A 14677-nucleotide genomic window follows, 5' to 3' on the forward strand; every position below is an offset into this window, starting at 1 on the left:
CTTCAGGCTGAGGGAGCTGGCATTTGTCCACAGACATCTTTCCAAGTCATGTGGCCAGCATGACTAAACCGCTTCTGGTGCAATGGAATATCGTAACTGAAGCCAGAGCATATGGAAATGCCATTTACCTTCCCGCTGCAGTGGTGCCTATTTATCTACTTGCACTGGTATGCTTTCGAACTGCTAGGTTGGCAGAGGCTAGGGCAGAGCAACTAACTGAGGTAGCACAGAGCTGTAGGATAGGTCTCAGAAGTAGGGAAGTTGGACCGTGGAGAAAGTTGAGGAGAGAGGGAGAAGAGGCAGGCAGGCAGAGAGAAAATTTAGGAAACCTAACATTCACTGTTCTTCACCAAAGTTTGACAGGCATTTTGCGCGCTTCAGAGAATAAGTGATAAACAGTTTTTAAAACTAATTTATGATATGCTTTGAACAGAATGTAATAATTCAGTATGAAACTACCTAGTGTAGGTTGATGCCGTTTTGGACACAATGGCTACTTGGCTGCTATCACTTAAAATATGAACAGTAGCAGGTGGATATGGTGCACACTTGGGCAAGGCCTCCAATGGATTGTTGAAAAAAAGTTCTCTGAAGAAGAAAATGACAAAGTTTCTAACACCAGAAGTTCTCTTAGTATCCACCCCACCCCACCCCCAGCAATTACACAAATGTATCCGGAGTTGGCTTAAGTTCCCATACTACGCGGTTAATTTGACAAACTTTACAGGCATGGCTATCTCCAACCAATTTCTGCTCATGTAGGATCCGCAAATATCTGTCTGTCGACAAAGAAGATAAAATGCTGGGCTAGATCAATGTTTTCCAACCTTGGGTCTCCAGCTGCTTTTGGACTACAGTTCCCATCATCCCAGACCTTGCCAGCTAGGGATGATGAGGGAGTTGTAGTCCAAAAAGAATTGGAGACCCAAGGTGGAATTTGAGAGGTACACACGATTGACCAGAAGTCTAATTCATAGACTTCAATAAGGATACACAGTTTCTGTTGTTATTTGTGCTGGCAGTTTCTGGGATTAGCTATGTCTGAGGTGGGGAACATCAGCCCTGTCTAACTAAGCTGGGACTCTACACAGCCAGCACTCTCCTCCAAGCCATACCCCTTATTGGCTGCAATTCATGCCTGAGCTGGAATGTGCCCTTGAACTGTGGTAATGGTTGTCTGGAAAGAAAAGAGCTAGGCAGTGGGGGTAAGTCTGAAATTTTGCATGGCTGGAATGCTGCCTAATATTCAAAGGTAGGATTTGCACCTACTGCCCCATTCACTTTTTGTCTCTGGCCTTATCCACCACCAATGTACAGCCCTTTTCTGTCAAGGGAATGTCTCTCCCCCCCCCCTGCCCCCCGGATAAGAAGGGTTCACCACTCATGGATGTGAAGGTGTTATTCAACTGGGATAACTCACTTTCCCATTAACAGGAAGTAAATAAGGCAAAGGAAGAGCTTTCAAAACCAATAATCCAGTAAAGAACAGCAAGTATTTACCTCTTGTGAGATGTAGTAGAAAGATTAGGACCAGGAAGATTGGTTGAAGAAATAGTGATAAGAGCTGGATCTGTTACCACAGAAGTATTTGAAGTTGCTTCTCCCCTGATAGATAGCAGTTTGTTTAAATTCCATCCCCAAAATCAGAGAATAATTCAAGTTTATGAAGAAAATGTTAAATTCTACATCTAAATGTGATTTGACAGATGACATTTGTGCACAAAACTATTAATCCATTGGGGTGATAGCAAGTCTACAAGAGTTTGGCACTAACAGGTAGCCACTGCCAAAGCAGAAGGTTGCAGCATTTTCTAGAACTTATTTGGAACAGTCAAAGCTGAATTCACAATGCAATTCAGACCTTGGTGAGAATTTTCAAGTTTGTTTCGTAACAGTGATAGGGAGATCCTAAAAGCTGAGTATGTTTTGCATGCTTTGAAAACACACTTGAAATTAAATAATGCAAGTTTCAGTAAAAATGGCAAGGGCATTCAGAACAAATCATAGTCCAATACAGAAATAAGTTTTATTTTGGCCAATGGAATACACATATACAACTTCAATATCTCATTCGTACTATTGGCTCTTAAGTTGTTGTTTTTCTTAAAATTAATGAATAAGAGCAATCCAGTTTGCCACAGCACCCTGCTTTTTGCTGTGTGCATTGCCCTGTGCAAAAAAATTTTCACAATAATGCTTCCCTCGCAATTAAAATCTTCCCATGCACATAACACACAGGAGTGCTGGCTGTGTCCAGTACCATTCATGGGGAGTGAGTATATTGGGTTCATCATTTTCCAAAATAGGGAGTGAGAATCCACTGGTCCAGTAATAAAGCAGTGCCATTAAGCAGTGACAATTGTGACAAGGATAATGCTTGCTTAATTATCAAATTTAGTGCAAGTCTGATTCACTACTTGAGAATAATAATGACTTCTTCAAGTGTCATGTGCATTCATGTGTGGTGCAAAACGGTTTTCCACAATAAAGTTTAGTCATGTCAGTGAACCATGAATGGATGGAACAAGGACAGAGAAACAGACCTTTGAGCTGGCAACGGTGGTTGTTCTGACACATCAGGTATTTCGCAGGTCTGGGTAGCTACTGTATGGGAATGCTGGGTTTCCAATCCATTAGTTAGTTCTGTAGATATGCTTTATTCATAATAGTAACAGAGAACACACAATTTATGTAACCAGTCACACGTTTTGAGGCTATATAATATCTAGCTTAACATTCCATAAAACAGAGTTGCTAAACCTCTAGGAGATGCCAGTGTGAGTGTTCAGAATTTCAGTAACCAGTTCAATCATTTTGATAACAGAGGGCAAGAGGATTGCTTTAGCCATAGGACACAAAGATAAATTCTGAGCTACTAATTTGCACTGAACCTAGACTAAGCAAGGCTGCAATCCAAACCCCTCTTTTGCTCAGCTGAGGGGGGTTTGGATTGAGTATAGACTTACCTCCACTCACTTCAGCCAGCTCAGCTGGCCTCCTGCTGGAAGAGATGCCCCTTTCTGCTCTCTGAAAGGTGGTTCACTGGCAGTATCACTGCCAGCACAGTCTAGCAGAAAGCACCCAAAAGGGGTGTTCTGAGGGCAAGGTTTAGCTGGCCTGCATTCCTGAAGTGCTCCCACAGCCAGCACTTGACAGCATCAGGTCTACCATGGACCAAATTACTACCTAAAATTGGCACGGAGCTCAGATTTTATCTATCAGCCTCACTTTCCAGTGCAGCTGCCATGAATCAGTGGGCTACAGATCTGTTGCGAGCTCCATGTTTTGTAGAGCCTTGGTTGCAGCAGCAAGCAATATGGATCACTCTGTTAGCCACACTTTAGTTCCACTGAGATCAGTGTGGTGTAATTTAATGATCTCTATACTGTACCACCCATTTCAAAGTTTCTAAAGCAGGATGTAAGTCTCAATCCAACTATCTCTCTCACTTTTTTTCTTTTTTTTTCTTTGCTAAATGTGCTGTGGGTGCCAGCTCAAAAGGGATACTGGGATGATAATGGGAGTGTAGATAGGAAAATGCCTGCATCAGTACATCTGTTCCCCCTTTCCCTTGATTCTGTTCAGTGCAGTTGTCTCCCCTCCACCCCACCCCAACCCCGGTCTGCTACAGCCAGCCATCTACACCGCTTACTAACAAGCATCCAGATGTGAATTGCTGGGGGGAATTAAGATTTGTGTGCTGTTGCCACTGACAGCGCAGTTTTTAGCTTATGCACCACTGGGGTGCAAAGATCCACCTAGCGCCCCCAAATTTAGTTTAGCCCCCAAATTAACTTTTATTATGATGTAAGAGTTAATTTTGCATGCAAGGCACCATTGAGAATGACAAGCGCCGTCATTGAGTCTGACAAATGCTGCTGTTGTGAATGGCGTGTCTTTGGTAAATGAGCGCACAAAGCTGAAAGTCCTTTAGTGAAACAGTAGGTATGTATTTCGGTAATATCTAGATATATATGTATTTTGTTTTTCTGGCTTGATCAAAATTATTTATTATTTCATAACAGGTAGATAGTTAAGAGTTTAGGTGGCTTCAGCGGCGGGAGCCTGGCGCACCCCAGAATTCGGTGCCCGTGTGCCCCACACCCCTTGCACCCCCGGGTAAAGACAGCCCTGGCCACTGAACTCCGTAAATAGAGATAAGGTCGGGGGGGGGGAGGGAAAATAGCAATTAGAGACTGAAGAAAAGGAGGAAACAAGATAGAGACAAGAGTCTTGGTGGAGGGGAAAAGAAGGGACTGAGACATGTGGTACAAGTACATATAATCCATTTTAGGTCAAGGAACTTTCGATGCATAAAGAATACTTTTTTTAAAGTACTGCATTTTTTCAACTCCCCCCCAATTTTATTTTAAAAAACAAGCAAACCTGGGAGGAATGCCCCCCCTTCAAAAGCTTCAAAATTTCTCAGAAATTGTACATCTCTACTAGATACCATCTTTTCAGTAAAACTGATTGACACATCGTTCACCAGGGGAGGGGGGGGACACTGCATCAGACCCATATTTGTAGCTCAAAGACAGAGCTAATGGATTACAGCTGAGAATGAAATGGAATCTGGTAGTTATTAAGAACTTTCAAGTGTTCTAGCAGAAGGGCGTCAGGCATCCAGGTAAGTTGAATGCTCATTGTGCCAGGAAAAAAAAAAGTTTTTCTTGGACTACACAAAAGTGATGACAAACGTTATGGGCCTGGAGCAATCTAAGCTGCTTTCCAGCCATTCAAAGTAGTCAAAATAGAAGCATGGGGAGTTTGGGTGAGATTTGGATGCACTGCACACTGTCAAATGCAACACAAATCCACGTACAATAAGAATTGATCAGTATTTAGGTGCTAGGGGTTGCAGCAAAAAGGGGGAGCAGCTAAGAAATGGAATTACAGAAAAGAACAACTTACAACTTTAGGAGGAAGGGGAGAAAGAAAAAGAAAACGTGTTACAACTATTGTCAAAGCAATGAATCCTATCTGCATTAATATAAATGTAAACATGGTCTTCAGAGTGATTTGGGCTATGTGTGCTTCTGACCTGTATCAAACCCTGCAAATCAGGAGGGCCACCAGAACTCTCCAAAACACAGTTGTAATTGAGATTAATTGCCAACATTTAATTGAGCAATTGCCAGAGAAGAATACTTTTTTTTTTACACTGTTTTTATAGTGGCTTGTGACAAACTATAAAATATTCACTTTTAACTTTCTCAGCAAAAGCTGTTCATTTCAACAGGCCTTCAACAAGAAATGTTGCTCTTGGTAGTGAACAGTGCCTATTATCATTAAAAACAAGTGTTTCAGCACCTTGACATCTTTATCATGTATAGGTTTTTGTGGGCTCCAGTCCACGTCATCAGATGCATGAAGCTATATCCATGAAAGCTTAGGCAACAATAAATTTGTTTTTGTTGCAAGAGACTAACATGGTTATCCTTTGGATAATATTGCCAAGGGACTATTGATTCTGCACATCCATTGTGTCTTGCAGTGGCTTTCTACATTTAGAGAATTCCCAGCATTTCTCTGTAACCTTTGAAACAGAGCACCACCACACCCTCCACCTTTGGTTATTCAAATATTACCGAGAAGTAGAAGAACCAGTTGTATAAGAAATGACTACTCTTTGCTCCACCTTCATCCCTCTGAATTGGTGAAGTAGGATTGCCATATTTTAAAGGGAAAAAGGGACACATTTGCCATCTTCTACTTTTAACTATGGATAGCTATGACGACTCTACCCATGAAAAAGAGAAAGTGTCCTGGAAAAAGAGGACATATGTCAACCCTATGTGTAGTGACTCCTGGAACTGTTTTAGACTAGTAATAAATAATGGTAATATATAACATCTGTATGACACTTTCAAGTGTTCAAAGGACTTCAGATGCATTATCTAGAAATATTTCTTACAATCACCCTGTAAGGGTAAGGCTGGATTCACATCATACATGATACTGCTTTAAACAGTCATGGCATCCCTCAAATAACCCTGGGAGATGTAGTTTATTAAGGCTGTGCTTTGTGTGCATGGTGTAAATGTGGCCCTAGTCATTATTCTGTCTTGGTTAGACCACAATGGAACACTGCGTCCAGTTCTGGGCACCACAATTTAAGATGGATATTGACAAGCTGGAACATGTGCAGAGGAGGGCAGCCAAGGTGATCAAGGGTCTGGAAACCAAGCCTTATGAGTAATGGTTGAAGGAATTGGGTATCTCTAGCCTGTATAAGAGGAAACCGAGAGACAAAAGAATAGCCATATTTAAATATGTCAAGGGCTGTCACATGGAAGATGGAGCAAGCTTGTTTTCTTCTGCTCTGGAGGAATGAACCCAAACCAATAGCTTCAAGTTACAAGAATGGAGATTCTGACTAAAGATCAGGGAGAAGTTTCTGAATGGAAGACCTGTTTGACAGTGGAACAGATTCCCTCAGAAGATGGACGACTCCTTCCTTGGAGGTTTTTAAGCAGAGGTTGGATGCCATGTATGATCTTGCCGAGATTTGTGCGTTGCAGGGGTTTGGGCTAGATAACCCTCAGGGTCCTTTCCAACTCTTTATTTCTATGATTATTACTCTCCATATACCAAATGGGAAGAAGAGGATGAGAAAGACCGGCCTGCCTAGTCACCCAGCGAGTTCATGAGAGATGTGAAATTTGAACTGGAAACTGACTTCATAGCTCAGTTTCTTTAGCTGCTATAGGGCATTCATTTGATTATGAACCAAGCTGGTTATTGAAGGGATAGTCATTATGAAAATTAAACCTATGATTAGGTCATAATGAATATACAGTCTACAAAATGGGCCCCAAAACAGAGGAAAAACACTCTTGGCAATAACATCTGCAAAACTGTAAAATAAGGTAAAACGTTCTAGTGCCAAAAAATTCACTGTAAATATTACATAAAAGCCACAATACATTCACATAACAAAAGTGAATTTACATTGAATCAGACACTTCACCAGCTAAATGAATACACAGCACAGTGGTGTTTTTGAACGTTCCTCAAGACTACTCTCTACGGTGCAATGCACATGCATTAAACAGAGATGTGTCATTTTATTACATCAACAAACGTGACAATTCAGTTCATTTGAAAACGATGAAGTAATAATCAAACCAATCTGAGATTGAGGTCCCCCCCCAATTGAAACAGCTTGTGGTTTTGAAAGAGTCAAACAGAATTTGATCACAAATAGCACACTATTGGTTTTTTAAAAATTCTATAATGTAACAAAAAAAAGCAGAAACACATCTTAGTAGTTTAACAGCTTGCCCTGGCATATTTCAAGTTTTCTGCACACGTGGCTGTTAATGTCAAATAAGTGAGCAGTTACCTCAAATCTCCATTTCCTGTTTGACTTGCCCTAGAGATAAGTCAACAAATAGTGAACTGAAAATATTGTTAGGCAGTTGACTCTGGAGAACTTGCATTCCCCACAAAGTAAATGATGCAGAAGAAACCTTTTGAAGCTGGAGTGGTTCAAGGCTTTCTTTTGTTTGCTTTATTTGTAATTATAAATAAAAATGTTTTTTTCCTGAAGAAGGATCATAATTAGGTATCTTTTTTAAAAAATAAGCAGAGCTTAAAGCTAGTAGGAAAATGTGGCTTCACTGGGTTTTGCCCTTCCCATGTAACTCTGGAATGGAAATCATGTGTGAAAACAGTACATTGACAATGATGCTTAGAACACAGTGCAGCAAAGAAGAGGAAGAGTTGACATTGTAGTAAAAGGTGCCTCCGCCTCCTCCTCTTTGCCCATCTTCAACTCTGCAGCAACTCATGTTCCCTACAGTTGGGATGGATATTCATTCATTCATTCATTCATTCAGCCAGCCAGTCAGTTATTTTATCTTGTCCAGGGCAATCCAAAGCGACTTACAACCAAACAAATAGAAAATAAACCCCACACAGATACATTAAAACCAAGAGGAAAGAGAAATACAGTAAAAACATTCCTCCCACACTAATTCACTCTTTTGCAGGGCTCTTTTGTTATTTCCTTCTTCTTCTTTTCCATCTATGTCAAATGCTACAATTTGGCTGACTGGCACTGGTCGTGGCTTGTGGGCTAATATCATGGGTAGGATTGATTAATTGCAAGCTCCTTAATGCAGCTGCCCAGGTGAGGGATGGCACCTCACTCCTGGCTGGCTCAAGATGAAGTTGCAAGGAAGTGGGGTCCTTGTGCCAGACGGACATACTCTGCTGATAGCTTGCTAGTCAGAATAGAGAAGTCTACATTTCCCCTGCAGTGCTGCTGGGAGCAGATTAGGAAGGGCTCAGTCAACTGGCTGGTTCATGACCCAAGCCAAGTGTTTGGCCACTTGTTTGGCCACTTAGCCATTTATCCCATCTAGCTTGAGTTGAACTGCCTGCACTTCTATGTTGTCTACAAGTTGCAGATTTGCTATCAGTAAAAGTATGACCGTTTAATTGCACCATGTCTTCAGCTGAGTGTAGGGAACAAAATTCAGGCATTTGCTTAAACATATTTTTTTCTAAAAACACTACAGGTATATAGTGACCTTCTTTGCCAGTACTGTCAACATGTGCGCTATGCACAGAGTTCAAAAAGACTTGAAGAATAAGGCAAGAGGGAAGAAATTAACTTAAAGGTAACATTTATTAAATACTCTTCAAGCTTCACAAAGCATAAATTAAATCAATATGTATTTGCTATAATACATTATATTACAGAGTAATATGCGCCATCAAAGCTGCTATTAAGGACAAAGAAAAAAACCACCCCCATAATAAATAAAACCTACACTCACTACCTCATACTATTTTCATTGGTTGTTATACATGGCCCTGTTCCAGTGTTATTTTTCCTAGGTTTATAGCCGAGGAGAGTTTAGAAACCATGTATGCACAGTGACATTTCTCTCAAGTTGAGAATAGTTGCATTATGCTAACATTCCTAAAATCCCCAAAATGGCCTCTTTTTCCTTTAATGCATTTGAAACATTTACATCCCACTCTAAAATGTACCTACTACTGATTCTGAAGAAGCTATATAAGGAAACTAACAACTGTTTCCACCAAATTCAAAAAAAGCTGTACAGAATTAGCAGAGTGGTTTCTTAATGTACTGTCCCTTTTTCATGTTAGAACTACTGCAGCCTATTCTTTCTCTGCAATAGACAAAAACAGGTTCTTCTCCAAGCTATTTAGAATATTCTATATGCCACTTGTGTGCTGGCTGCCTATTTAGATACTGATTTTAAAACAGAACATGTTCATCTCATTCTTTACACATCAGTAGGAAACTGTTAGAAAAAATAGTATAGAAAAGGCTAGAATTTCTCATGTAATCAAAGCTAATGGTTTTCATTTCTTTATTTGCAAAGCAAGTGGAAGAGAAAGAGGAAGAAGGAAGGGACACGTGCTTTGTTTTTAAAAGCTTGGCAAGTCACTGGACGTTAAGGACACGTGCTGAGACGCCATGGTGCCAGTCACGTAATTTTGTGTATCTGGGACCTATGATGTGAAGGGGAACCTTTTCCCTGTGGAAAGAAGTGACAGAAGAGATAGATAAGAGAGGAAAGAGGCCTGCATTGCAGCCCACTGCATGCAAGAACCTGAACATGCAGGATTCCATGCACTTTTAGCAACTCTGTTTGTTTACACTAACCGTACTTGCACTGGGATGCAAATTTCAGAGAAGTGAAAGGGTTTTAAGAGAAAGCAAACTTCTGGCACCTAAGGCTGACAAGAGGCACTTCACAATGTGTGGTTAATACCCACTGAATTCTCAAAAGCCAGAACAAAGCCTGGTTTTTCAGCTATTGGGGGAGGGTCTTTATTATCCTTGTCCTTCCCATGGCTAGCTAAATCAGAATTGCGTAATAAAAGAAGCCATGCAAATCTTCAAACTGCATTATTTACAGACGTCACAAAAATTAGCATTTCCTGGTGCAGAATCTTGATTGTTTTTCAAATGCCAACTCCATGCATCTGTTTAACTCTGTTGAACACAGCCCTGCCAACATATTTGCCTTTAATTGCACCATAAACTGCAAGGCCAGTATATCACAAGGAATACCGTCCTTTTGATATACTGCTAAAGCCACAACAAACACTCCACACATCCCAAGCACTTATAAGTCTGCTGCGACTGGTTGTAGAAAATCTGTTCTGTTATGAACTAGTAATGGGCAGAACAACTACATCTGATTCAGAACTGATCCAGTAGATACAAGTTTAGACAATAAAAAGGGTGTGTAAGGCTTTCTGCTTCCACTTGGTAATCCAACAGATCCCATTGCCCACCTACCTTGGCCAAGACAGATGCCACCACTTTGTATTCCTTATAGCAAAGTTTGGGAAAGCTGAATGTCTATAGTGGAGACCAAAGGCTGGAGAACCTTTGGACCCTCAAATGCTGTTGTACTATCATTCCAGACCACTGGCCCTGCTGGTTGGGACTAATGGAAGCTGGAGTAAGTGGTCTACCAAGAGGATCCCAACCATGACAGAATGGGTACAGGCTACAGAGAAAGCATTACCACACATGTGCATTTGTTGAAACAACTGGGCATCTTTAGAATCCCACCTGCCTGTCCCCTTGGTAATGTCACTTGCTTATCGAAGTGAACGTTCAATGTAATTGGAAACATTCTCATGCCACTTCTATGAAAAGCGGGCCAAAGTTTAGTAACTACCACATGATTTTGAGAAAAGGATCATTTGCTTAATGAGTGAAAGGGACCGAATGAAGTTATGAAGGTAATCTAAAGATGAACGGGGTACCCAATATTCAAGGTGAAGCACCTTTAAAAACTCAGTAAAAATCTTATTCTCTGCTTTCTTGCTCCTGCCGTTCCATTTCTATACACAGCCTGAGAAAATGTGAAAATTGGCCAGGTTTTATAGCAAAATTCATCCTTGCAAAAGTATGTCAAGAGTTTAAAAGGGGGCGTCTTACGCTACTCTCTACAACAACGTGCAAACACTTTAAAAATGTCTTGAACTTTGCACCCACATGAAGAATTTTTTTCACACTATTAATAAAAAATAAACCATGCAACACATCAAATTATATTTCAGATCAATAACTTACTTTGCTTTCTTTGAATTATCAGGCTCTGGTTCTTTCACTGCAAATAAATAAACCACTAATTACATTTCTATCACAACACCACAGAAGTTTTTGTTTCTTTACATTTCTGCCATAATCCAGAGAACCACCAAGCCTAATTTCCTTTATGAAAAATAATGACATCTAGCATTCTCTAAAATCACAAGTGGCTTAGGTAGGGTACCCTATTTTTAAAGGAAACCTGCTAGGTTCATTTTTCTTTATGGGCAGCTCACTCTAATGTTCAACTAATCTTATAATTATTAATGATTTAATCTATAAATCTTAGTCCTGAAGTGTAAAACTATTGTTTCAAGCTTTTTGATATGCCTAACCAATTACCACGTGTTAAACTGTCATGATTTTTTTTTTACCACTTTTCTGTCACCATTTTTAATCAACAACGCCCCTCCCCAATATTTTCTAACATTTCTGTCTGGCTGCTTACACACCACACATGTAAAGCACATTACACACACACACACTTAAGAATTCTGGGAACTGTAGTTTACCCCTCAAAGATTTATACAGTGGTACCTCGGGTTACATGCGCTTCAGGTTAAGAACTTTGCTTCAGGATAAGAACAGAAATCATGCTCTGGAGGCGCAGCGGCAGCAGGAGGCCCCATTAGCTAAAGTGGTGCTTCAGGTTAAGAACAGTTTCAGGTTAAGTACAGACCTCCGGAACGAATTAAGTACTAAACCTGAGGTACCACTGTAATTCCTAGCACCCTTAACAAACTACATCTCCCAAGAGTCTGTTGAACTTTAAATGCATGGTATATATGAAGCCTCCCTCTCGCTCACTCTCTTTTAAACAAAAGTATTTGTAAAATGGGATTGATTGACTAAATGTATGGAATAATCTCATTTGAGAAATTAAATATCACATTATATAACTACCAAGCTTTACAGGTATCATACCTGAAAAGACTCAGGCTATTATTTAGAACAAGAACAAGAACAACAACAAAACTTTTTCAGAGTAACTTTCAAAGACTGGCAAAAGTAACAGAAAACATTAAGCAAACTCTCCTGTTAGCCGGGATCCAAAGAGCTGTTTAGACTCATGCAAGGGACTCATCCTACCCCATTGGGAAGTTTTATTCTTTCACCACCAACTCTCAAAGTACTTTGGAAACTCTCCTCACTTTCCAAAAGGGGTCTACTGCATAGCACACACTGCACTGCTATTGTACCCACTGCTATTGTACCCACAGAATTAACTACACAGCCTTTTATTTTTTTGGCTATTATCTGCTGAAGCTTCCATAATACATGATATAGGACAATGCCAAGTGCCACAACCATTCAGAAAGCGAAACTCACTGTGTTCAGTGCCAGTGATCTGTGCAAGGATGCGGAAAGAACGTGACTGGGTCGTTCCTGTCCTCGGGTGCCAGTCCTCAGTATCCTCAATCAATCGTTTCTTGCTGTTGTTGCTGTGAGTGGGTGGGTGGTAAAACTCTGTATTTGTATACACAACATGCTTCCGAGGTGGACTAACAGAATAGAGAAAAGATGGAACACCAGTAAGTGAAATAAAATGTAAACAGCATCATTGCTATTATTATTATTATTATTATTATTATTATTATTATTATTATACTAAGCTGGTTTACACATCATGTTAAACCACAGTTAACTTGGACTTGTTGCACCATCTAAACCCTGGCTCACAATTTGTTTATCTCCAAATGGTAAATCCTTGAAGTTTGTACTTGGCTTATAGTGCCAAAACACGGTTTTTAAAACAGCCACCAGTACACTGCTTGTTTGCATTAAATCATAGTTAAAACATAAACTGTCGTTAAGCATCACATGTGAACACACCCACTGACTGAGATAGAGACACTAAATACCTGCGTTAAAAATCAGTTTCACTGAGATGTATCATTCATTTTTGCAAGTAAATCCATTTAAGATTCAGTCCTGCCCTTTTGTCACAATGGTCGTATATGATGTAATTTGCAATCAATTTCTACTTTACAGAATGCATGAACATCAGCTAACATTATAAAATGTGCAGCAACACTTTCTCTCTTTTTCTTTGGTTCACACATTAGCCTCTTGAAGAGATATCATATTCTTGCTTTGCACCTCTAGAAATAAAGAAGGAAGGCTCCATGATCCCCAGACGTAAACATTGCTTAGAAGGCTTCTAATGCTAACTTCCTTCCCTATTATGCCTACACTAGCAGATTTATACAAGACACACAGCACACATGAAATACTTGTGCAGCACTTCTCAGGGTCCAGCGTCTAAAGTGCTCTTTTGAAAATCTAGGTACCAGGGCCTTGCATGCAAAGGAGCCACAGCACAAGTTGAAAAGAAACATTTTAAAAAAAGAAACAAGTCACCAATGAGAGTGGAATTTTGCACATTTGTTTTATCCTTAGGGTGGCGCTGTGGGTTAAACCACAGAGCCTCTTGGGCTTGCCGATCAGAAGGTTGGTGGTTCAAATCCCCGCAACGGGGTGAGCTCCTGTTGCTCGGTCCCTGCTCCTGCCAACCTAACAGTTCGAAAGCACAAAGTGCAAGTAGATAAATAGGTACCGCTCCGGCGGGAAGGTAAATGGCATTTCCGTGTGCTGCTCTGGTTCCCCAGAAGCGGCTTAGTCATGCTGGCCACATGACCCGGAAGCTGTACGCCGGCTCCCTCGGCCAGTAAAGCGAGATGAGTGCCACAACCCCAGAGTCGGCCATGACTGGACCTAATGATCAGGGGTCCCTTTACCTTGCATCTCATGAATCAACTCTTAAGGAACCATTGCTTTTGCCACATGCAATACTGACTTGCCACTGCCTCAATCTCTAGCACAGTGGTGGGGAAACTTTGGCCCTCCAAATCAACTCTCATCATCCACAGCCATTGGTCATGCTTGTTGAGCCTGATTAGAGTTGCAGTCCAACAACATCTGGAGGGCCACCTCTGTTCTAGCAGTACTCAAAAGTAAGATGAAGACTATGAGGAGCCAGAAGCAAAGTTTGTCTGATTTAGAAGCTGCCCCCCTCCCTTTATCTGTTAATACAGAGGCTGAGTGTGCATATGGAGAACATTTTCCAGCATCTGTAGATTATGAATAAGCCAACATTATCTTTCTCGCACAACATAAAAGCTCCATTTGAAGCATGTACACACTGCTGAACTACACATACAGGTGAGCTTTTGGCTATTACCGTTTAGGTGGGTTTTGCCTTTTATGCATTTGAAGGGCATGGCAGAAGTATGGAAAGAGTCCAGTATAAGGAGAAATAGGAAGAGGAGGAGGGAGGAGACAGAAGACAAAAAGAATTAAGAGCAAACAGTTGAAAGTTTCTGCTATATAGATAACCAAATATACTTAATATATATTTCCCCCATTCTTCTATTTTTGCATTCTCACCCTGCCTTTCTGTCCCAAGCAAGAATGATGCCATTATAGATATACACAAACATGGTCAAGTAAAGGAAATGGTCAGTACTGTGAACTGTTTACTTGTACACATACAATCTCTGCTGTGTGCTACAATGTGTCAGTATGGGATGAAGAATAGGACTGTTTACAAAAGATAAAAAATGCACAGGGTCTTGTGGACTC

The 14677-nt window shown here is 40.6% G+C and overlaps 1 protein-coding gene across 3 annotated transcripts in view; it reads right to left on the minus strand.

Moving 5' to 3' along the window:
* The window catches only part of PDLIM5 (PDZ and LIM domain 5), a 130150-nt gene that overhangs the window by 45805 nt on the left and 69668 nt on the right, over positions 1–14677 (minus strand). For 2 of the 3 annotated variants that reach the window (XM_083571148.1, XM_083571149.1), the window contains 7 exons: positions 14277–14294; positions 12425–12597; positions 11078–11114; positions 7349–7378; positions 2544–2654; positions 1501–1605; positions 460–588 (listed from right to left, as the gene is read on the minus strand). In XM_083571148.1, the coding sequence (XP_083427274.1) occupies positions 460–588; positions 1501–1605; positions 2544–2654; positions 7349–7378; positions 11078–11114; positions 12425–12597; positions 14277–14294 (603 nt within the window). The remainder of the gene's footprint in view (positions 1–459; positions 589–1500; positions 1606–2543; positions 2655–7348; positions 7379–11077; positions 11115–12424; positions 12598–14276; positions 14295–14677) is intronic. The other variant, XM_083571147.1, reaches the window with a different exon arrangement.

Source organism: Podarcis filfolensis (assembly GCF_964270895.1).
Source record: "Podarcis filfolensis genome assembly, chromosome: 9".
NCBI classification, from domain to species: domain Eukaryota; kingdom Metazoa; phylum Chordata; class Lepidosauria; order Squamata; family Lacertidae; genus Podarcis; species Podarcis filfolensis.